Source organism: Anopheles coluzzii, chromosome 3 (assembly GCF_943734685.1).
Source record: "Anopheles coluzzii chromosome 3, AcolN3, whole genome shotgun sequence".
In the NCBI taxonomy this organism is placed as follows: domain Eukaryota; kingdom Metazoa; phylum Arthropoda; class Insecta; order Diptera; family Culicidae; genus Anopheles; species Anopheles coluzzii.
The window spans coordinates 41,782,204-41,805,472 of NC_064671.1; the positions used below are offsets into that span (position 1 = coordinate 41,782,204).

Consider the following 23,269-nt stretch of genomic DNA (forward strand, 5'->3'; position numbering starts at 1 on the left):
TGCTTTTGCATTAAACATCTCGCATCACAATACATCAAACGTGAGTATGCCTGATGAGGCGCAGATGCCCGGTGGCTTACTGTGTTGCGCCACTTCAAATCGCACCCGAGATCGGACTTTTAAGAATAAGCACATCACGTCATACGAGACGTTCGCCCACACACCACAACGTTTCGGTGCGATATCACATCATGCCAAAGAACGTCACCAGCCGTACCGCGACGAGTTCTCGCCATTAGGTTCTACTGACCGTTTGCTTTAATCCATCGCGAACCTTCCGTGGGGTAAGATTGAAGTTGAAGCTGTAGTGACCCCATTTCTTTACGATATTACACCATGGAGCGTCTCAAGTGGTGCATTTTGGTTGGGCTGGCTTTCGTGTGCCAGTTTGGGCTAGCTCCCGGTCAGGAGGGTGTAAAGACCGCGTGGCGCAAAGGCGGTGGCGTTCAGGTTGCTTCTCACGATGTTACGATCGCGAATCAAAGTTTTGTGGAGATGGCCGAGCCAGGTCGACAGACGAACACGACCGTGATGAGTCTGCAACGATCGAACGAATCGATGAGTGCCCTGGATCGCTTTATGAACAAAACGAAGGGACACATTCCTGCGGGAGTATGCTTCGAGGAGGTGCCTACGGTTTCCCTGTTGAAGTATAACCCTCGTGGAGATGTGCCAGCGGGTAATGGGGTAAGTTGAACCGGGTTTCTAAAAAAACATTGCTCGATATCTTCTTTTCTATTCGCAGTCCAATCCATCTCTCAGTCGGATTCAAGTTTGCTGCCCCGGGTATGAACGTAATGTGCACAACTTCCGCAAGTGTGAGCCCGTGTGTGAGGATCCGTGTCTGAACGGGCTTTGTGTGGGACCGAACACCTGCGAATGCTATCCGGACTTTGTACGGAACGGCCAAGGTCGATGTGTACCGACCTGTCCGATCGGGTGCGATCATGGCGAGTGTGTGGTTGGAACGGGTGAGTGTCGCTGTAAGGAGGGCTATGAGTTAGATCCGACGACCAAGAAATTCTGTGTGCCGCACTGCACTGGAGGATGTGGCGTGGGTCGCTGTGTGGATGTGGAGCGATGCGAATGTGGCGAGGGATATAAGTTCGATCCGAAGCTCAAGTGTGCACCACACTGTGAGGGTGGATGTTTGAATGGACGCTGTGTTGAACCAGGTGTTTGCAGGTGTGAGGCGGGCTATGAGATGTCGGAGATGGGATGTGAGCCAATCTGCTCAAAGTGAGTAACACCTACCAGTGTGGGAAAATGTGAGACTTAACTGTTTTGTTTCTTACACGTTATTACAGTGGCTGCTTTCACGGTGTTTGTACCGCGCCGGAAACGTGCTCCTGTAAGCCTGGGTATCAGAAGGTCGGTGATCATTGCACTGCTACTTGTGATCGTCCCTGTCTAAACGGGGAATGCACTGGACCGAATGTTTGCAGCTGCAATCGTGGCTACATCCTTGACGAGGCCAATCCCTTCCAGTAAGTATACCTCATAGACAACTCTCTACTCACACGGTATTTTACGTTCCTTTCCCTTTCCAACTCCACAGTTGTATTGCGCACTGTCCCAACGGATGTCCGAACGGTGTCTGCTCTGGCCCAAACATGTGCCTCTGCAACGCAGGATACGTCAAGGATCGTTCGCTCAAAGGAAGTCAAGCATGCATCAAGCGCTTCGACGGAGTTAAATCATAACCAGTGGAAGTCAGGGAGCCGATAACGAGCCTATGCATTCGTTTGCGTAGCGAGCTCTTCACCATTGGCGGGTGCACACGCTTTGCATTGCAGTGCGGCTGCGTGTTGCTGATTTTGATAGCGCTTATCGCACTCAGGATGCAAAAAAAAAAAACACATTAACATGGATGGTGAACATTAACACGATTGTAACGCGAAACGGGGAGCAGTGGATGAGGATGCAAAATAAATGAAAGGCAATTCAACTAATTGTTATGGTTTTGTAATCATAATTAATTAAGGCTGCTCTACGAGGAACAGGAAAGGGGACAGCTAAGAGGCAGGAAAGGAATTTGATAATTGAAAAAAAATTGAGAAGTTGGAGTGATTTATGGTATGAAATATTTCTTTTTTTTTTTAATTTCGTTCGGAATCTTACTAATGATTATTAATTTCTTATATAGAGAGAAATTCGGCTCTTTTTCTTATAATGATTAACAGGTTGTTGTTATTTGCTTATTTTGTATACAGCATGGGAGCATATTCGCCACATTTACCACAATAAATCCTAGCTTTAAACTTAGTGCGTTTAGTTGCGTTTAATGTTTGGTTGTGTTTGTGCGTTTAGCACTTCATCTACAAAGACATTCTGTCTTACTTTATCCTGGAAGTAGCCGTTTATTATACTTAGGCATAAGCAGTTCTTCTTTATTGAAGACTTGGTTCAGATTGTTTGGGAATGTTTTGATAACCTTTTTTTTAAAGAGTTTTATATTATAAGGATGTAATAACTCTCAACAGATTCAAGGATGGAGATTAGAGAATACCGTTTATAGATTCTTCCTCAATTTTAAATTACTTTATTCAGCTTTATTTGTTTTACTGTCGTCCAGTGAGAGTTATGTTTAAGTATTTAAAGATTATTGTTTGGTTGACATCAACAATATCTTATAAGAGGCGAATGAGGCCAATTGGCAAAGTCTCTATAAAAATAAAGAAAAAAAACGATATCCTACTGTCCAGACGCTTCAACTTTCTAGTTTCACCGCTGGTTGGATCTACCCGTTTATTAGTATATTACGACAAGATAACATTGTACTGTATTCTACGAAAAGAAGAATGCTTCATAAGAAAAAAAATACTTGTGCATCGTAAATATTTGTGAAAACCATATCAAACTACTGTTTAAAGCCTTTCGACACTCTTATTCCGATCTAGTTTAGAACTATTCTCTCCCTCTCCAGATCGTTATGTTTTTCCAGATGGCTCATCTACTCTAGTATAGTAAGATGAAAGAACTTTCATCCTCTTCGAATCAACATAAAACCATTATTTATAAACATAACTCTCAGGCCAATCTTTTACCACGCTCAGCATAATGAATCATAGCGCAAAGTGTTCGACACACCACTCGTTCAGTGTGAAATTTCTTATCGTAATGGAAGCAAGCCGCACACAAACATGTGGCTTGTGTGGTTAAAAGAGTCACAAAAGAGCATGGATTAACACTACATCTTACCATCGAATCTCACGAAACATGTCGATGCTGTCTCACCATATTAACATACCAAAAAACGCACACACACACACACACACATACACACATGCACACGTTCACACTCTCACACTCTCTCTAAATCAAATATGCAAACACAAAAGACCGCACCTTACCCTTCCGGCGGCCCTTTTGGGAGCAATAGAAAAGGAGGAGCAGGGAGAACCTTTTTTATTAATGTTGCGCCTGCTTTCCGCCTTTTTTCGCCCAATTCGGCCAAACAACCCATTAGAACAGCCCATTAAGTTCGAACCGTACCAGCGACCACTGGCAGTTGTGGTGCCAGTGGTACAGTTCGATTGTTCCTTTGATGGTAATGGCGCTGCCAGTGACACTCTCCATACCCGGAGCAAGTTGCGATCGCGCAACCCTTTCGAACGCGATTGCGGGATGGGCTGCGTCGTGCGTGCGCTGCATTTACAATTGCAATCGCGTTCTTGCCTACGCACCAGCTCCAGGGTAGAAAACCACGCATGGGGAGGGAAGCGTACAGCGGCAGAAGAAAACATATTTGTTTTCGTTGCTCTCCAGCACACACTTCAACGCAGGACGGCACGGCTGCAAACACACAGTCTTGGAAGATCTTTCACCCTTGCTGCGATTCTGTTTCCCTTCAGACGAACAAGGCGAGCGAGCGAAGGGAACAAGGCAAACAGCAGACGAATGCGTCAAAGAACAGATTATATTTTTAGTCACTCTCTGCCGCTTTGCGTGTGAGTGTATGTGCTCATTATTCTGCTCCGTGCGGAAGAAGCAGCACGCGCAAACTGTAGGCAAACGACGCAGGCGGCACAAACGGCACCAGCATTCTGATAAGTTCGTCTTCGCGCCCGCACCGCGGAGTCCGCGCGTTTTCGTTCGACGGTAAACGTCCGGTTGCATTGCCCGTCCGGTGTCCGCCCAGAGCAGAATAAATCATTCGCCCCCTCCGGGACTACAGCGGCGACAAATTTCGACGATCCATAGATCGATTGGAAGTGCGGGCGTTCAAGACGGGGAGGTCCGGAAATCGGTGTACAGGAAGCAGACCGTAGGCTGCACAATCCGTGAAAGCCGATACTCGATCGCGAGTGATCCCGTCAGTCTGCTGACGGGCGGGACCGGTACAGGACGTGTTCGTTTTTCGGTGGCTTTTGAACTCACTTATTCTTAACTCTCTCCGAACGGTGTGGAGAGATTGCCAAGAGTGTTTGCTCTAGTGGGTTTGAAATCGCTCGAAACATCTAGCAAAAATGATGCTTTATCTAAAGATTATAGTGACGGGAGCTGCTCTGTTGGTGGTCATCCTGTCAACCGCAACCGTTGATGCTGCCTGCTCGAAAACGAACGTGTAAGTGTTTTTCTGTGACCTTAGCAACAACAAAAACCGTGTGATAAGTAACAACATTTTCTAAATGCAGAAAAACGCGAATAGAGATCAAGAATGGTAAGCGCGTGACGGTGATCGATCAACCATGCTGCAAGGGCTACAAACGGGTGAAGCTGCGCTGCGTACCGATCTGTTCACTGCCCTGTGAAAACTCCAAATGCACTGCACCGGATGTCTGCACCTGCAATCCTGGCTACGAGCGACTGTCGAACCATCGGTAAGTAAGATAACCCAAACGACCCGACCCGTTTCCTGCTCTTTGGGGAAGCGGAAGTGATGCGCCCGACACATGGTGGGTGAGACATTACGCACCCCTTTTGCTGCAGACGTGCGTCCGTTCTTATCACTCCGTCACTTTCTTTTTTCTTCCTTTGCAAAAAAAAATGCACACAGATGCATTCCACACTGCGACGATTGTGATAATGGAATCTGCACGAAGCCTGGGTACTGCCAGTGCCATACGGGCTACACCCGTTCCGACAATGGCACGTGCGTGCCGGAGTGTAACAACTGCGTGAACGGGTTCTGTTCCCTACCAGACGCGTGCCAGTGCTATGAAGGGTACCAGCTTCAGGAACGTGATGACGCCACACGCTACTGTCAACCGGTCTGTGAGGGAGGCTGTCTGCATGGACAATGTGTCGCTCCGGATGAGTGTCTCTGCGGGGATGGATACACCTTATCACCGTTCGGAGAGTGTGTTCGGCCAACCACACCACCTCCGCGCTGTCCGGAAGGATACGTAGACGATGGCATTGGCTGTAGTCCGATCTGTTCCGAACCGTGTCGGAATGGAACGTGCGTTGGGCCGGATGAGTGTGAATGCTTTCCAGGACATTCGTCAGAAAATTCGACCTCCCCGTTCGTGTGTCAACCGGTGTGCAATGGAAGCTGTGCGAATGGTGATTGCATTGCGCCCGGGGTCTGCATCTGTCACGCACAGTACGGCAAGATTGGGGACGAGTGTATACCGCTGTGTGACCGGTGCTCTCTCGGGCAGTGTGTGCAGCCGAATGTGTGCGTTTGTGATCGGGGCTACCGGTTGATCGATGGTGACTGTGAACCGATCTGCGAGACGGAGTGCATCAATGCAATCTGCACTGGGCCTAATGCGTGCACCTGCCTGCCGGGGTACAATTATACGGACATTAATGCACTGTTCGACTGTTTGCCGGTGTGTGATGAGGAGTGCATCAATGGGAGGTGTGTGGCACCGCAGTGGTGTGAGTGCAATGAAGGTGAGTGAGAAGCTGGTGCGTGTGTGTGTTTTGATTAGTGATGATTTCATATCAATCAGTGAATTAGGATTAAATGGTGTGTGAATTTTCAACGAAAATCTGAAAAATTGTTAACGATCAATGATTGGAGGACATTGAATGATCAATGATTCTGAGACTTATCGTGCTAACAAGCTATGTTTGTTTTGAAGAACCTAGTTATTCATTCAATTAGTGGACAACTTCCTCTACGCTAGGACTTCGCTGAAACATTGACGTTTATGGGCCTGCGAAGCGAGATTGTACGTCTAATTGTTTTATTAAGCAATTTAATTTTCGAAATAACCTAAATTAAAATGCATGATCACACTAAGACGTCCAAGTTCAAATTATGTACGTTAAAAATTTTATTAAAAATAGTAATGCAGTTCAGAATAGGAATGTCTACATATTCTGGGACTACATACATAAGCTAATCCCAGAATGGGGTTAATTGAGCAGCGACAGAACAACTTAAGATATTAATTCTCGCTTATGTTGATTGATTCAACGGATTAGACCGAGAATTGCAATGAGAGAAGGATGAGTCCGAGAATCGAACGATGACATAGTCTTCAAAGTGCCGATGTCACGAGCAAAAGAAACTCGATTGATGAGGCATAGGGTCAAAGCATTAGGGAAAGAATTCTTGTATACTGAACGGGAAAACGAATGAAAACGAATGAATGATAAAACGAAACACAAAATCTTTATCACTTTTACTGGGGCAAGTGTGCCCACAATTAATTTCTGGATATCAACATTCATGTTGCCATCTTATTTACTCACCATTTCGCCGTTTTCTTAATCTTCTTGGCCCGTGAAATGATTAACAAAGAGGGAGGAGCGACGCTACCTAATCTTTATTCAAAATGTTATCCTTTCTTAAAATGTGCAAGGACGTTGTAATGCCTGGACACGTCGGTCCAGGATAGAGATGACTGTTTGATCAAGTTTTGATACCTTTTTCATCTCAGTTACGTTGTTGAATTTATCCTAGGAATCTTAAATTAACTTATAACGTTGTCAAACCCCTATTGAATTATTTTCATTATTTTCATAATAGTCTTGGGGATGAAATGATCAGTGCATAGATAAGTGATTTCTTTTGCATACATAAATCCGTTCTTCCAAGGACGTACAGGGACGATTTGCATTAAGGCAGTTTTCTCGTAACAAGGACTGAAAATCAATTTACCTCGTATTAATATGACTAGGTTATCTGCATAAGATGATGTGCCCAGGCAGGTTGCTATGAGGAAAAAAAAGAAGAGAGTAGTAAGTCCAGAGTATAGTAGCAAACGATCAGTTTCAGAATTCTAAAGGTTCACAATCTACAATCGAGCCAGATAATTTCGGATCATTCTCATGGATTATGACAATGTGTATTCTTTTTGTTTTTGTTTGGGCTTTTCGAGTAGCATCGCCCCTAGTTGGCCGTTTTTAGATTTTCATAGCGCCCTGGAACGTTTTTCGTATATTAATCAAAAGTATCGTTTTTAAAGTATCTTAGCCGGTCTCGTAGTACAGTCGTCAACTCGTACAACTTAACAACATGCCCGTCATGGGTTCAATCCCCAAATAGACCGCGCCACCATACGTAGGACTGACTATCCTGCTATGGGGGGGAATCAATTAGTAACTGAAAGCCAAGCCCACAAGTGGGTACAGGCAGGCCTTGACCGACATCGGTTGTTGAGCTAAAGAAGAAGATCTTTTTTAAATCCTGCTATTCACTTTTGACCATTTGCTAAACGTAGAGCATAGTTACCATAAAACACAAATTTCAAGTTGATTCCTATCTATCCATAAAACACACATCAACATCAAGCCTATTTATCTGCCTCCCGCTTCAGGATACATACGGGACGAGGAGAACGCCTGCATCCACCCGGACGACCTGTGCCGGATGAAGTGCACCAACGGACAGTGCCACGGTGCCGAATGTGTCTGCGATGCCGGCTACATAAAGCATCCCACCGATGGGCATTGCGAGAAAACCTGCCCGAACGGTTGTACGAACGGCGATTGCAACGGAGGCGAGTGCTTTTGCCACGAAGGCTTCCGTCTGTCGCTGGACAATGTGTCCGTGTGTGAACCGATCTGTGGTGAAGATTACGATTACAGCAGTGCCGGTTGCATCAATGGCCGGTGCATTCGACCGAACGTGTGCCAGTGTGACGAAGGGTACGAGTTTGTCGATGCTAATCAGACGCGCTGCGAATCGGTGGAAGAGATCGCTCGCCAACGGTTGGCCCAGGAACGGATGGCAGAATGTCGGCGCAGCTGTCGGAATGGTAAATGCCGTGTGGGCGAGTGTCGGTGCAACGAAGGGTATGCTCAGCCGGAAGGAAACACGCTCAGCTGTAAGGCGGTATGTGTGGAACCGTGTCGGAACGGGACCTGCGTGCGACCGGACCAATGTGAATGTAAGCCTGGATTTGTGTTTGTCGAGGGAAGCTCAAGCCACTGTAGATCGGAGGAAGACCTGGCGAGGGAAGCGTACGAGCGGTGTACGGGGCGCTGTCGAAATGGCGTTTGTCACGGTGACCAATGCTTCTGTATGCTGGGGTATACGCCGTCCGATCTCGATCCTTATGACTGTCAGCCGGTTTGTGAGCGACCGTGTGTCAATGGAACGTGCGCCGGAAACGATCGGTGCCATTGCTGGGACGGTTACGGAAAGAAGGGAGAGGACGACCATGCCTGCGAACCGATCTGTACGTCGGAATGTGTCAATGCAGATTGTGTCGCTCCGGACCAGTGCGCATGTCGCGCCGGGTACATTCCTTTGGGAGAGGGCAGCAGCACCTGTGTGAAGGAGGAAACTCCCGAGGAACGATCGGCACGGCTCCGGCAGGTGGTCTGCGAACGAGAATGCACCAATGGTTGGTGCGAACAGGGCGAATGTCGCTGTGTGGAAGGATTCTATCACGAAAACGGTAACACGTTGCACTGTGAGCCGTACTGTGCGCAATCGTGTGAGATGGGCCGCTGTATCGGAAATGATACGTGTGAGTGTCTCGCACGCCACGAGCTCGTCGAGCGGTACGTCTGTGGGCCAGTCTGTAGTGAAGAGTGCGTAAGAGGGTACTGCGCAGCGCCGGATGTTTGTCGCTGTCACGATGGGTACGCAATGGTGAACGGGTCCAGTAACGCGTGCGAACCTGTCTGTGGTGAGGACGGCTGCATCAATGGTGTTTGCGTGGGGCCAAATGAGTGCATCTGTCTTGATGGGTACTATCCGGATCAGGACGACCCGTTACTGTGTCATCGAGAGATCAGCGTTATTCAACAACTGCACGAACCAAGGTGAGTTATAGAAGAGCTCGAATGAGTCTCATAAACTAGCTAGAGTTTTGCTTCATGAATCATTCGTAAGGATTCTTTTATATGAATCTTCAATGACAAGTGATTTGAATCTCGATTCAAATCTTTAGAGATTTTCAGAGATGAATCACGAATCTCATGAATCTTCAAAAATTTATATTTTTTTAGAGATTCATGAAAGCTTGATCATTCAATACAAAGATTCACCTTGAAGAATCAATCAGATTCAGTTACCTTACAACCGCTTTGCGGCCTTGGTCTGCCTCAGGAAGAGTGCTGCAAAATGTCACTGTCAATGTCATTAAAAAATCTGACTGAAACAAAATCTATTTCAGCATCACGTACTCAATTGTGATAAATAGAGGGGATACCAGTGGTGGATGTAACGGTAGGCGGACTAGGCGGTTGCCTGGGGCACGTAGATCGCTAGTATGTAGTATGCAGTATGCATTAAATTGGACAAAATGAGCATTGTTTCTAGCTCTGTTTGACCCGACAGACCATCAAACCGGACAGAGCGAGCAAGCATGCTCATTTTGCTGCTTGGGACCACACGGCTAGTATATTGCAAGAATGTCGTGATTATCACCGCCACAAAATGGCATGACCAAGTGAGTGATCAAGAGTTGGGTGCTAAACAAAATTTAATCAAGCATGTGATTGATCCACCAACTGTTTGAGGCTTACCTCTGATCATCTCAGTTGTTTACGTGAGCTGATTTGAGCTTCGTTTCAGTCATGAGTTATGCTTCTGCCGACATTAAGCTCAGCTTGTCGGTCAGAGTATCGCGTTGGACTCAAACGTTCGCAAGTCGCGTTCCGCATGTCATGACACACATTCATTTAGGAGCAACAATGAGCATCAAGCTACCCCGGATATGTTCTAGTGATGGGAAAATTGAAGCTTTTGTCGGAATCGATTCCAGAATCAGTTTTTGGAATCGATTACGGAATCGGAATCGGATCCAGAGTTGGTTCTGGAATCGGAATCGGTTCCGGAATCGAAATCGACTCCGAAATCGGAGTTGGCTCCGAAATCAGAATCAGCTTCGAAACGGAGTCGGTTTTGGAATTTCTAAAAGAAAAAGAGTTTGAGTCCAATGATGCTACGTATTGATAGCCGCAAAGAATCAACATTTACTTGGAAACGATCCAGTCTCATGGAGATTCCCGAATTGATTTCGTTTCTGAAACTTCTTATTGCAATTCAAGAACTGATTCTCATTTCGTAACTAATTCCATTGCTGAAGTCAATTCTGATTGTGTTACTGAGGCAAATTGCGATTCCCAGGTCAATTCCGATTCCGGAGTCGATTCTGATCGCGGAATAGATTCCGGAGTCAACTCCATAATCGACTCCGGAGTCAACTCTGGAATCGGCTCCGAAATCAAGTCCGGAATCGGCTCCAGAATCAACTCCGGAATCAGCTGCGAAAACAATTCCGGAATCGGCTCCAGAATCAAATCCGGAATCGGTTGCGGAATCGGCTGCAGAATCGGATTTGATTCCAGCATTTGAATCGGTTCCAGAATCGTAATCGGCTCCGGAATTGATTCTGAATATGGTATTGGAATCGGGTAGGTCCGATTCCGAGCTCCCACCACTAATATGTTCATTGTATACGTTGGTGAACATTCCGGCCGTTATCCCAGCCTAATGGCGGACGCCTCCACGCCATCTTGCCTCCTCAATTGGGGCCTACCACACCTCAGATTCAGATTTAGCTACCATTCTCTAAAATTAACCAATCTGTCCCTCTACAGTCACAGCAGTTCCGGTGGCGAGTACTACAAGATGTCCTACATCCACTACTTCATCCCGGTGATCGCGTCCGTCGCACTGATCGTGGCCGTGCTGATCGTGAAGATGATCGTGCGCAACCGCCAGAAGGACTATCACGTCGGCAAGCTCGGTAATGCAGAGCGCGCGGGGCGCAAGTCGGGGCGGGCGAACAGACGCAAGGGGCAGTCAAACCGTACCACCGATTATAACGATTACAATCTGGTCGTTCTCTTCCCTACAGAGAGCAAGGAAAACTGTGTCTACTTCATGCCGAAGCCGGACTCCAAGACGAACGAGCTGACCAAATTGAATCTCGAAATTGAAACCATCTGAACACACCTAAAATATTCGTAAAACCTCCTTTTTTTGCTCAAACACACACGCACAAACACACACACACACATAGCTGGGACACTTTCCTTGGACGGCGAGACACGCATCGGTTTTCCAGTTTTGTTTGCCTCTGTAAATATGTGCCACCCCATGTCGCTTCCTAGGAAGTGGCTGCAATCTCTTTTAGCATTTAGAACGAACTGGAGCGGTTAGCGAAATTAGTGATAAGAATGCATATGCTTGGGGAGGAAATAAATCGAACCTTTTCTAATGGCTCACACACAAACAAAAAAAAAGAAGAAAATTTAATGTGAGCGTTATCACTGCATGGTTGAAATCGAGACAAAACAATTGTAAGATTATTTAGGATGAGCTTTTTTTTTGTTTTTATTCTGTTCCGTTCACCGTAAGTTTAATAAATAATCCTAGTAACTCACCACCCCAGCGCCCTGCGGTGATCAATCGGTCATTTTTGTTGAGCGTTTTATTTCGGTAGATGCGTGACGTATGAAGGGATGAATAGCGCAAGAGAAAGAAACAAGTAAGATCATTTCTCAGCATTTGATTCTTATTCTAATGACTCTCTTCTCAATCTACTTGATCGTACCGGTCGGTCAGCGCCTACTGTATGTCCGTTTCCATTGAGTTTCTTTTCTTAAAGTATTTGCACGCCACAACGGACGCTGTGACGATCACAACGCTTGCGGCGACTACCGCCGCAATGATGATCCAATCGTCGCGATCGATCCCTGCCAACAGGCTCGATCCTGCGAGTTGAATCGGTTCGGCCTGTGCGGTCGTGTTTTCGTTGTTCGTCACTCCCTGGGATTCACTCCCATCCGCCACTACCAGCTGCTGCATCGGTGGTTCGAACAGTTTGACCCGCTCGACCGGTGCCAAATCGATGCAGGTTCCATCCCCGGCGATCGCACCCGAATCGCAGATACACTCACCAGTGGCTGGGACCGCTCGGAATCCGTCCGGACAGTTTAACGGTTCGTCCTCTTTTTCTTCCTCCTCTTCTTCATCATCATCATCCTCATCGTCCTCCACGTCAGCGAAGCGGCTGCGGATGAACAGATCCGCACCCACCTCGTGCCTGCAGTCCCCATTCTCATCGATGCTGAGTCCTTTGGGACATGCGCAAACGTTCGGCTGCGCACAGTACGCTCCTTCGCCGCACGCTTCCTCACAGTACGGTTCACACTGGCCCTCGAGCGTTTCCACATACCCGGGCAGACAAACGCACACGTCCGGTTCGGTGCAGATACCGTTCGTACAATCGCCACTGCACACCGGCTGACAGTGCACGATCGATTCGGGCCCAACGGCGAGCTGGTATCCCGGATGGCACGAGCACACATTCTGCTCGATACAATCCCCATACGCACAGTTCACGTACAGCTCGTCACAGAGCGGTTCCGGCGTTGGTGTGGTGGGACATTCCGGTGGTGGAACGGTTGGGCAGATCACATCTGGGCACATCTGTACCGGGGGACAGGTGACCGGTACGATCGGGGGTGCACGTGTCGTCGGTTTCGTTGGCGGTACCGTCGGGCAAACCACCTTCGGACAGGGTGTCGGTGGAGGAGGAGGCGGTGGACACGTGACGTTACACACTGGCGGTGGCGGCAGCACCACTTCCGGACAGCTAAGCTTGGGACAATCGCTCCGCTCCTCCACCTCGTCGTTGCACACGCAACCGTGGGAGGTGTTTTCCACCTCGTAGATTATTACCGGCTCCTTCACGCAATCAACCGGCTCGGGGAGGAGTTCACACGTCTGCCTTCCGAGCTGGTCGGTGGTGGAGTAGAAATCGTCAAAGCAACGGCAAACATTCGGCCCACCGCAGATACCGAACGTACAGTTCACTACATTCGCGTCACAGTAAGGCGCACACTCGAACGGTGACTCTTCCAGCGAGTCTGGATCTTCCACCGGGACGTACCCTTCCAGACACTGGCACACGTTAGGCGCCACACACTGTCCATTGACACAGCCTGGCACGCAGACCGGATCACACCGGTTCATCTCGCCATTGTACTCATACCCATCGTTACACAGACACTCGTTCGGCGCAAGGCATCGCCCATTAGCACAGCCACCGTCACACACTGGGGCACACTCATACGGACCTCCGTTCGGCGAGGCTCGCAAATAGTAGCCCTCCAAACACTGGCACTGGTTCGCCCCACGACACACACCGTTGTAACAGTCGACCACATTCGGGTCACAGCTTGCCTCGCAACGATCACCGCCGGGAAGACGCGCGTACCCCGGATTGCAGACGCACGTGTTCGGTGCAATGCACACACCGTTCTCGCACCCACCCTCGCACATTGGTTCACAGATCGAGTGGAAATGCTGGGACGGCTGGTAGCCCGGATGGCACACACAGCGGCCCTCCTCCACGCAATACCCGTTGACGCAATGCTCCCGGCAGGCGATCGGTTCGCACAGCATTCGCCCGTTGCGGATGGCCAGCGTGTAGCCCTCGTTACACTCGCACACGTTCGGCTGGGTGCAGCGCCCGTTCGAGCAGTCCACCAGCGCGTCCTCACAGATCGGTTCGCACACATTCGTGCTGTTGTCGGCGAACCGATGCCCGGCCAGACACTGGCAGACGTTCGGCCGGATACAGTACGCATTCACGCACTTGTTCTTGCAGTACGGGGTGCAGATGGATGACTTGGAGTTTGCAGCTGAGGAGATAGAAGATAAGCTATAGGACACAAATGGGACTTGTGAAGAGGATTACGGCTACTTACAACTGCTAGTTGCAATATAGCCTTTATGACATTCGCAGTGATCCGGTGCAACGCATCGCCCATTGGAGCATCCTTTGGAGCATTTAGGCTCGCACACATTCTTACTATTCTCACTCTTAACGTATCCTGAGAAGGAAATAAAACAGAAAATTCAACCAAGTCCTCCCTCCAACACACAACGTCACATACCTTTTTTACAATCGCAAACATCCGGCGCAACGCAAATACCATGCACGCAAGGCTTCGAACAGTGCGGCACACACTTGCTGCTTGTCTTCGGGTCGAGCTGATAGCCCTCGTGACACTGGCACTGGTTACCCCCGATGCAGACACCGTTCCTGCACGGCTCGGTACAGAACGGTTCACACCCACCGAGCGTCTCATTGTACACGAACCCTTTCTCACACACACAAACACCCGGACCGGAGCACTCCCCATGCGCACAACCCTTCGGACAGTCCGGTACGCAAACATGTGGCGTACGGTCGTCACGTGGGCGATAGTTGGCATGGCACATACAAACGTTCGGCGCCACGCAGTCTCCATTGACGCACGGCTCGGAGCAGCTTGGCAGGCAGAGGGAGTTGTCGTCCTCCGCGGGGCTGTATCCTTCGCCGCAGCTACACCTACCCGGCGCTATACACTGACCGCCCTGGCAGGGCTTTAGACAAACCGGAACGCACTGATTGCTGTCGTCCAGCTCGTACCCTTCCTGACAGGCACACTGGTCCGGTCCGATGCAGTTCCCATTGGCGCATCCTTCGGAGCAGACGGGTTCGCAGGTGAAATTTGATTGCGTTGAGAGAGTGTATCCTGGGGGGGAGCGAATGATAGAGTTTAGTAGAGTAATACGATCTTCCAGAAAAGGTATTGCATAGCGCTTTTGCAGAATGGGATTGGTCCATCTTTTTGCACTAACCTGGATCACACTGGCACACATTCGGCAGTACACATTTTCCGTTCTGGCACTCCTCCGTACACTGGGGAACGCAAACGTTGCCATCGGTCGCATCCGGTCGATAGCCTTCATCACACTGGCAAACATCGTCTACGCATCGACCGAAACGACACGCACGATCACACTTCCGGCGACAGGATCCACTCGTTCCATCTCGCTCGTAGCCTTCGTCGCATAGGCACACGTTCGGCGCTACACATTGACCATTTTTGCACGCAACCTCGCAGATAGGTTCACAGCTGTGTAAGCCAATGGAAATTAAAGTTGTAAAATTATTATATTCCCTCGTTTAATAAATGTTTTTTTTTTTTTTTAATTACCGATGATCATTCACTTTCTGATAGCCACTGTAGCATTCACACGTGTCCGGTGCGACACACTCCCCAAAGATGCACTTCAATCGACAGGATGGCAAACACTCATCCCCCACCGTATGGTAGCCTTCGCAGCATGTTCGCTTTCGGCGTACATCGTAATCTATCTGCAAGAGACATACACCACAAACACTCACTCAATAAAAATCGATCATCCCCAAAGCAGGGAATATTACACCGGACACAGGGTTTAACTCACAGAACAACTCAACGCATCGACCATGATCGGAATTCGCATCTGATGCTCACTGAACATACAGTAGTACGTTCCTTCACCGTAGTTGATGATTTTGGTTTTGTTTTCCACCAGCTTGGGCACTCTGTAATTCATAGTAAGCAAACACAACCACCAAGAGGTTAAACCCGATCGTGTGAAAAACCTCCACGCTCATGCAAACGGCACATACTTTTCCTCCTCGTAGCATAACTTTTCAACGGCCGACACCGAGCAGGGTACTAGCAGCTGAACTCCCAGCAAAACCAGACACCAAGAGCACAGACCCCCGAACCGGGGGATCTGTCTGGGAGAGACGGTTAAAAGCCGTCCCATTGCCAGCACAGACAGAACCAAACGCAGGCACCAGCAACCAGAGACGAGCTGAGAAAAATGCGTGATCTTGCTACGACCCGCAATTCGTTACTGAACTGTCGCCGGGATCAATTAGTTCGAACGCAGCTTCCCGATGTGCCCGCCGGGACGGGAAACTTCTAGGCAAGCAGGCAGGGATTTCCATCCAATCCAAATCAAAAGAACGCTGCTAATCAGAAATCGACGGTTTTCAAGATGAGGGGAAGGAGAAGAACAAAAGAGGGAAGAGAACAGAACCCAAGCTTAGCGATCATACTTGTTGATCGCTTGGTCCAGTGGTTTGGTCAACCGCCCCACAGCAGATTGGTGGTTATCGCTGTGGATTACGAAATTGTCAATGAGTGCGACGTCAAGGGGGACACATGCCCTCAACCCCTTGGGTTTATGTTTTTTTTTTGGGTAATCATATTTGCTTTCGAACAAATTTTCTTGTGAATGTCGAGGCCGTTTTAGAGAATGCTGCCCGATGATTCGACTGAGTAATCTTCGTTCGCGTTCCAAGTGTTGAGGATCGGTTACGATCTGTACATGGATCTGAATGCCGGTGAGTACATGGTCATCAGCGAAGAATTTATTTTTGAGTGAAAAACTGTATTTGTAGCAAATTTTAAGCTTTTATTTCAGTATTGGTAGTAGCTCTACTAAGGGCAGAACTCCAATATGCAACCAAAAATTGTTTATTTTTGTGATTTTTGAATAGAACTCCTATGGAACATTGTTTGAACAATAACCAATCTTATCGATAAGACCTTAATCAGTTTCCGTTTTTTTTTAAATAAAATAAAAAAAAACTCCATCGTGATACGGATCGAGCATTGGCGTCATAATAGCGAGCAGAATCGACGCATAAATAACGAATTTTGTCACCAGGATGCTGTTAGGCACGATCGTAACGGTCCGTACGATGATGCCATCCCTTTCCAAAAATGTCCGATGGCATTCACCGATAGTGTACGACTCTGGCTTTACATTCGGTCATGGTACAGGTCGTTCCTTATCACTTGACCCCGCCGTTGTACATGGTTATATAGGTCAACAAGATGACTAACGAGACGCTAATCGACAGGATGATGGATTCGTTCTTGTGCCTGCTAGGGGAAATCAAGCCAATCCACTACACCTAGTTGTTGTCGAGTTTGCGGTTGATTCAGTTGATAATGTTTTCCACAATTTGTTGACTACCGCGTGCGTGCACTACTCGACAATGTCTGGACGATTCTGGAAGGGCAGGAATTTGCAACGATTGTGCGGTTCTGAGGTTCTAGCTGCTTCGTTTGAGATTTATTTTTAAATGAAACTACTCCTATCATGTTTGCGAAGCAAGGCACTAAAGAGATCGTGTGTCATTTCTTTTTTTTTACTATCAAAAACATTATCTCTGAAAGCAATAATTTAGCGCATGAGCTATTTCACTATTTAAGATCTTATGGCACAATGTCCGCTCGTGTGTCCTCTCGAAAGTCGTGTGAAGTTAAATGTTTCTTTAGATCGTTGTTGGAAAAGAATGATTTTTTGCATTGCTCGCAAGGATACATTCGTTCGCCGCGATGGTACTTCAGGTGTTGATTAAGACGAGCACTGTAAAGCAACGTAACATTAAAGAAAACACGTCAAGAGAAAACAAACTTGTGGCACTTACTTAGAAACAAAAAGCTGACCACAAAAGCTGCACGGATGTGTCTTTTCCCCATGGCTATCCTTCATATGGTATCCGAGGCTACGTTTTGAGCGTAACACCTTTCCACAAACATCGCAACAGTGTGCTTCCCCATTGTGGACGTTCCTGTAGTGATGCAGGAGCAGTTGCTTGCAGTGAAAACGCTGCTCACATCCTCGCTCACAGTTCCATGGTCGCAGTCCGAGATGCACATTGCGGTGACCGTCGAGGCGTGTTTTGGGTAGCTTTTTGTGACAAATTGCACATTCGACGAGCTGCTTCCGGTACGTTTGCTTGCAGTCGTAAACGTACCGCTTCTTGCCGGAGGAGGATGTTACAATAGCCTGAAAGCTTTTAGTTGAACCAACTGAGGGCGATTTTGGGGTCGCTTTAGTTATTGGCTGAGAAGAGGCAGCATCGCCTTCGTCATTGCTCGGTAGTTGTTTAGAGACAAAATCATTCTTCTGCGTTACCGCTTCCGGGATTGCAGCTTCCGACAGGCCGGTGAAGAAATGCTATACTTCTAGGCATCTTTCACGATAGTCTCTGAAGTCGGAAAGTGTTTTAATGCATCCCTGGCAGATCTTCGATGGATGGGAGTCCGATTTTGTTATCTGGAAATAGAAACAGATCGATTCAGTACATAATATAAATATAAAATATTCGACAACGACACAGAGAAGTACAGAGTTATACCGTGATGGCGAGCAAGTTGGATATTAAATCGTTCATATCCGTTGCCTCAAATACATCCTCTAGCGAAGTTCCACTAAGACATAAACGACACACTGCACGGCTTTTTCCGACCATCGAAACTCTCGAAATGTTAAGATAAAATAACACGACACAAACAGCTGTTGCAAGGTAAACAAATAAACAAAGCCGTATGGCACCGAAGGGTTTATGGTTGTCGTTGAAATGAACCAATGCAATGTCACAGCTGAAATTTTTCAACGGACTATTTTTCACGAAATTTAAACTTCACCACGAAACATGCTGAAGTAAAGTGTAGATAAACAGCAACATTTGGTCTCTTAATTTTGTACTTTGGTTGTCTCCAGCTCGTAAGAAAAATATGCTTTTCTCTGGCAAGAAAAAAATGACAAAGGTTCAAGTACGGTGGAACTTCGTGCCTTTTTCGATTGTTGATTTTTTTACTTCGTATCGAAAACTGATTCCCGCGTTGCTTTTGCTGTTTGCGTATCATCTTCCGAAAAAAAGTGCGATGCAAAAATAATTTTATTAAAACCAGTAAATTCCGTGACCCCAAGTACGTGAATGAACGAACCCGTCCAATAGTAGCTTTGTGCTCAACTGTCATCGCCGCTTTTTGTTGACGTCTGCAGCTGTCAGATGAAAATCTTCGTCGTGTCACTTTTGTGGATGCAATAAATAGACGAGTTATTTACCAGCAGCTTGCTTGCGGTGGCACTTTCGGCTGCGTTTGTGAAAAGAAATACACTTTATACGGTTGTAAAACTAATTTTATTGAACCGGGCCGAGTGTCTGTGTGTAGAGAAAAAGTTTAAGTATAGGTCGGTACAGAAAATCTCTACGCACAGGATGGGTATGAACGTGAGCCGCCAGGTGGACCTCACGGAGAATGAGTATCTGCAGCGATTCGTCGGCAAAACGCACGTCCCTGCTTACGATGACGATTTCTGGAACAATTTCCTGCAGTATCACATAAATCTACCCACAAACAGGTTAGTTGATCGGTTGTACCAGGCGCACCTGTACCTTTTTGTAAACGCATCAATGTTGACGCATTTCCCAAAACAGCGAAGAACAGTTAAGCCTCGATTCGCGGCTGGAAACGCTCTGCCAGAGCTTTATCAGCCACAATCTACACACCGGCAACTTTGGCTCGTTGATAAACGTCTTTCTGCTGAAGGTGTCTGAGCTGCTGACGCTATCCGACACCGAAAGGTGAGTTAACCCCACAGCGCGGTGCAAAAGCGGCCAAAATGATTAATTTCGTCCCTCTTAAAATGCTTTCAGCAACGTTCACATATGGCACGCGTTCAATGCACTGTTCATTATTCGCTGCCTGGTCAAGTACATGATCGAGACTGGGTCTGAGTATCAACTGCTGCAGCACTTTGAAGCGTTGCCGGTTCAAGCGGCCGATAGCGATGAGACACCGAGCGACGGAACGGCAGCAGGTACCAGCACGGCCATTCCGATCGACATGCGAGCGGTGGAGGAAACGAAAGCGGCCGTCGCAAAGCTGGTCGACGGCTCAAAGTTTGAAACGTTTCTAGAGGCACTGGTTAACATTATCGTCGTGATACCGGTGAAGTATGTAAATTGGCAACGATTTGTGTATGTTTTTGGGTTTCCACCCCCCTTGCTAAGCTAGAACCGTACCGTTTACCATTTTAGAGAATTCACATATCACCTGCACCTGGAGGCGGTAAACTGCATGATTATACTGCTCTCGGTGAGCCTATTTTCCCAGCAAACGATGGAAAAGTCCACCATCTACCGGACGATCTATCGCTGCCAGCACGCAAACACGCTGATGAGTGCGCTGCTACATTTCCTCAGCCGCATGAGCCAAGCGCCGCAAACCATGTTTGGCTTCGGTACAGGGGGTTCGTTTGTGTTCGGCATTGCCGAATCGCTTTGGTCGATACTGACGTTCGCCCGCAAGCAGCCGGATATACTTACGGCACACGATCTTCCGACGGCCTTCCGGGAGCACTATCCGCTGGCGAACCAAAGCTTGCTGCTGATACTGATCCTTACCAACCATCACGCGACCAAGGATAATCCGTATCGGATTAGTTTGTTTGGATGCTCCGACTCGCAAGGTGAGTGGGGTGGGTTTGTGCAAACCAGGGACGAATTGTGTTTAACAGAGTTGTGTGAATGGTTACAGACTCCCCTAAGGAGGATCCGGCAACGTTTAAGATCGACTTTTCCTCCCTGTACAACACGCTGTGCCGAATAGTGACGATCGATCAGGCCACGCTACTGCTCTATCTGCTGCTCTACCGAAACCAAAGATTCCAGAAGTACGTGATGGCACAGCAGAACCTTCAGCAGTTGGTAAGCTAGATAAAAGTTTCGTAAAATTGGATGGAACAGAAAAACAAACTCTTTTTCTTTGTTTTAGGTTATTCCAATTCTGCAAACACTTTACAACGCACCCGACAGTACTTCACATCACATTTATATGTCGCTGATAGTGTTGCTGATTTTGAGTGAGGATGATAACTTTAACAAAAGCGTCCATCAGATCGTGAGTATATGGCACTCGGTTCGCGTTACAAATTGATTAATATTCGCTGTGCGACCTTTTTTTCATTTGAACAGATGTTAAAAAACATTACCTGGTACACGGAGCGCTCGATTAGCGAGATCTCGCTCGGTGGTTTGCTGATATTGGTCGTCATTCGAACGATTCAGTACAACATGCTCAAGATGCGAGACAAATACCTGCACACCAACTGTCTCGCCGCGTTGGCTAACATGTCCGGCCAGTTTCAATCGCTCCATCCGTACGTCGCCCAGCGGTTGGTTAGTTTGTTTGAAACATTAGCGAAAAAGCATGCACGATTGGATCAGCAGCTCAAGCAACCGAACGATCCGAACGGTGAACCGGACATTTCCATACCAATCGGTTGCGGACTAACGTCGGAAGATATGGTAAGCACCATTGCATCGTCTCTTGTTTGTTTTCCCCCCACTAAAAGAGCGCTTTCTGTTCTCTGCCGTGTACAGTTGCAGGATCTGTCCGTGCTGGAGGAGGTGCTGCGAATGGTGCTGGAAATTCTAAATTCCTGTCTATCCCATCAACTAGTTTACTGTCCCAATCTGGTGTACACACTGCTGTACAAACGCAACGTCTTCGAGGCCTTCCGAAGTCATTCGGCATTTCAGGATATCATACAAAATATAGATATGGTAAGAAAGGCAAACTTAAATTGTTATGAGGAAATTAGATGCTAGCGAACTTCTTCCTTCTTGTTTAGGTGGTTGGATTCTTTTCCTCCCGCCTGCAACGGGTGCAGGAGCAGCGGGGTGAGTTGGGCGTTAGCGAAGTGCTAGAGGTGATTTCGAAAGGCGCCAGCCAATGGTCGAGTGATCGATTGCGGGTACGTGGAGTGAAGCTGCTGAAAGACCCGTAGCATGTGTATTTTAATTCATTTGCGCTTCTTTTTATTTTACAGAAATTCCCCGATCTAAAATTCAAGTACGTCGAGGAGGACGCACCGGAAGAGTTCTTCATCCCGTACGTCTGGACGCTGGTGTGTAAGGCTGGCTGTGTACATTTCAGTTCCGAAACGATAAAGGGCGTCAGCGCCGAGATCGTTTGTTAACGTTACCGTTCCGTTGTTCCCACGAACACTCTGCCAGATTTACGTTTTCCGGTAAAGTTGCTAAATTCGCTTCTCTTTCCCTAATTATACATAAAGGCCCGCGTGTGTGGCACCAGCATGTGCTGCGGGCAGTTTAACACAAGAGACAATACGAGAGGTGTAAAATGTTGCAATATTTCTTCTACTGTACATGATCAGTTAAAAGTGTATGATACATTCTTCCAATGTACTTTAGCGCGTTTGCTCGTAACTATTGTGCTACCAAACTAATCAACTTTCTTGTTTTCGCTTTTCTTCCCGAAGGATGCATTCCCCTATGAAGATGCTATATTATTTTTACAAAGCACTATAATTTATTAATTAACATTCAAGTTTTGTGTTATGTTTTTTTTTCTAGTATCTCGATTTTTGTTTGCTGTACTACAACTTTTTGGTTGTAATTGTTTTGTTGGTAAACAACTCGGACTTTACCCTTACAGCACTAGCTTAGCAAAAACCTAAAACAGTTAGTTGCCATTCAGTCCACGAGTGTAGCAATTCGGTTAGCTTTCGTTATCAATTATGAGAAGGTGCAAAACACGATATTGAGGGAAGACGATAGAATGCGATGAATTACGAAAAACAGGCAATAATAACAGTAAGCGTATGTAAAGCACACAAAGCAACGCTCCGGCTCTAACGCTATTACTTAGCCTAAACACGCAGAGTGTTGAATCATGACTTTACTGTGCGTGTGCGTGCGTTGATACGTGTGTGATACGAATCGAAAGCCCGTCGAAACGTATTGTTTTCGGAAGCGAAAGCCGAAGCGAAGGGAATACCATTAGGGAGTTATACAAAATGGCAAAATTGCTAGTTTCGTAGGGTTGATTGATTTTCCTCGCATTGATTGCGATGCGATCGGGCTGGAAAAGAATAGTCACGGTGGCAAGTGAGGGAGAAGTTAGAAGAAAAGCTTGACCGCAACTGCTATGTTGGATGGATTTTAAGCGTGTTTGAGGTTGAACACGGGTAAACCACGGAAAGACGTTGCAAAGGTACTGCTGTGCCGAAAAATCGAAATAGAAGGCTTAAGAGATGGGCAAGAAGGCAAAGCGAGAAAAGTTAAACGTTATAAATTTACAAAACACACAAATTGATAAACTATTAACCACAAACGAGGCAAGACAACTAATCTGCCGTTATACTAGAAAGGAATTGATGTCTTTTTTCTTATTTTACTTTTCACTTCAACCATGATGACCTAAGGGATGCTATGAAATTGAAAGAACACACGATTCATTATAA

At 47.2% G+C, this 23,269-nt stretch overlaps 4 protein-coding genes across 4 annotated transcripts; 2 read left to right on the top strand and 2 right to left on the bottom strand.

Annotated features, from left to right (window-relative positions):
* Positions 1-155: 155 nt before the first annotated feature.
* On the top strand, positions 156-11,777 carry LOC120959550 (fibrillin-1-like). The gene is made up of 9 exons (XM_040383012.2): positions 156-687; positions 746-1,239; positions 1,308-1,487; positions 1,559-1,702; positions 4,448-4,567; positions 4,638-4,823; positions 5,000-5,844; positions 7,719-9,174; positions 10,957-11,777. The coding sequence occupies exons 1-9, from the start codon at positions 337-339 to the stop codon at positions 11,306-11,308; spliced, it is 4,128 nt and encodes a 1,375-aa protein (XP_040238946.2). The 5' UTR covers positions 156-336; the 3' UTR covers positions 11,309-11,777.
* A 118-nt stretch (positions 11,778-11,895) lies between these two features.
* On the bottom strand, positions 11,896-16,084 carry LOC120959560 (fibrillin-1-like). The gene is made up of 7 exons (XM_040383027.2): positions 15,816-16,084; positions 15,608-15,728; positions 15,355-15,515; positions 14,996-15,273; positions 14,266-14,889; positions 14,077-14,202; positions 11,896-14,010 (listed from the first exon to the last, which is right to left on the bottom strand). The coding sequence occupies exons 1-7, from the start codon at positions 15,956-15,958 to the stop codon at positions 11,930-11,932; spliced, it is 3,534 nt and encodes a 1,177-aa protein (XP_040238961.2). The 5' UTR covers positions 15,959-16,084; the 3' UTR covers positions 11,896-11,929.
* A 507-nt stretch (positions 16,085-16,591) lies between these two features.
* LOC120956040 (zinc finger protein 334-like) lies at positions 16,592-18,558 on the bottom strand. The gene is given in 3 exon segments (XM_049609682.1): positions 16,592-17,575; positions 17,637-18,268; positions 18,351-18,558. Coding segments are annotated over 3 exon segments (900 nt in total). The 5' UTR covers positions 18,465-18,558; the 3' UTR covers positions 16,592-17,421.
* A 464-nt stretch (positions 18,559-19,022) lies between these two features.
* LOC120957324 (dymeclin) lies at positions 19,023-23,179 on the top strand. The gene is made up of 10 exons (XM_040379469.2): positions 19,023-19,360; positions 19,437-19,583; positions 19,656-19,955; positions 20,040-20,470; positions 20,539-20,708; positions 20,776-20,901; positions 20,976-21,308; positions 21,384-21,566; positions 21,635-21,757; positions 21,833-23,179. The coding sequence occupies exons 1-10, from the start codon at positions 19,218-19,220 to the stop codon at positions 21,980-21,982; spliced, it is 2,106 nt and encodes a 701-aa protein (XP_040235403.2). The 5' UTR covers positions 19,023-19,217; the 3' UTR covers positions 21,983-23,179.
* Positions 23,180-23,269: the final 90 nt, after the last annotated feature.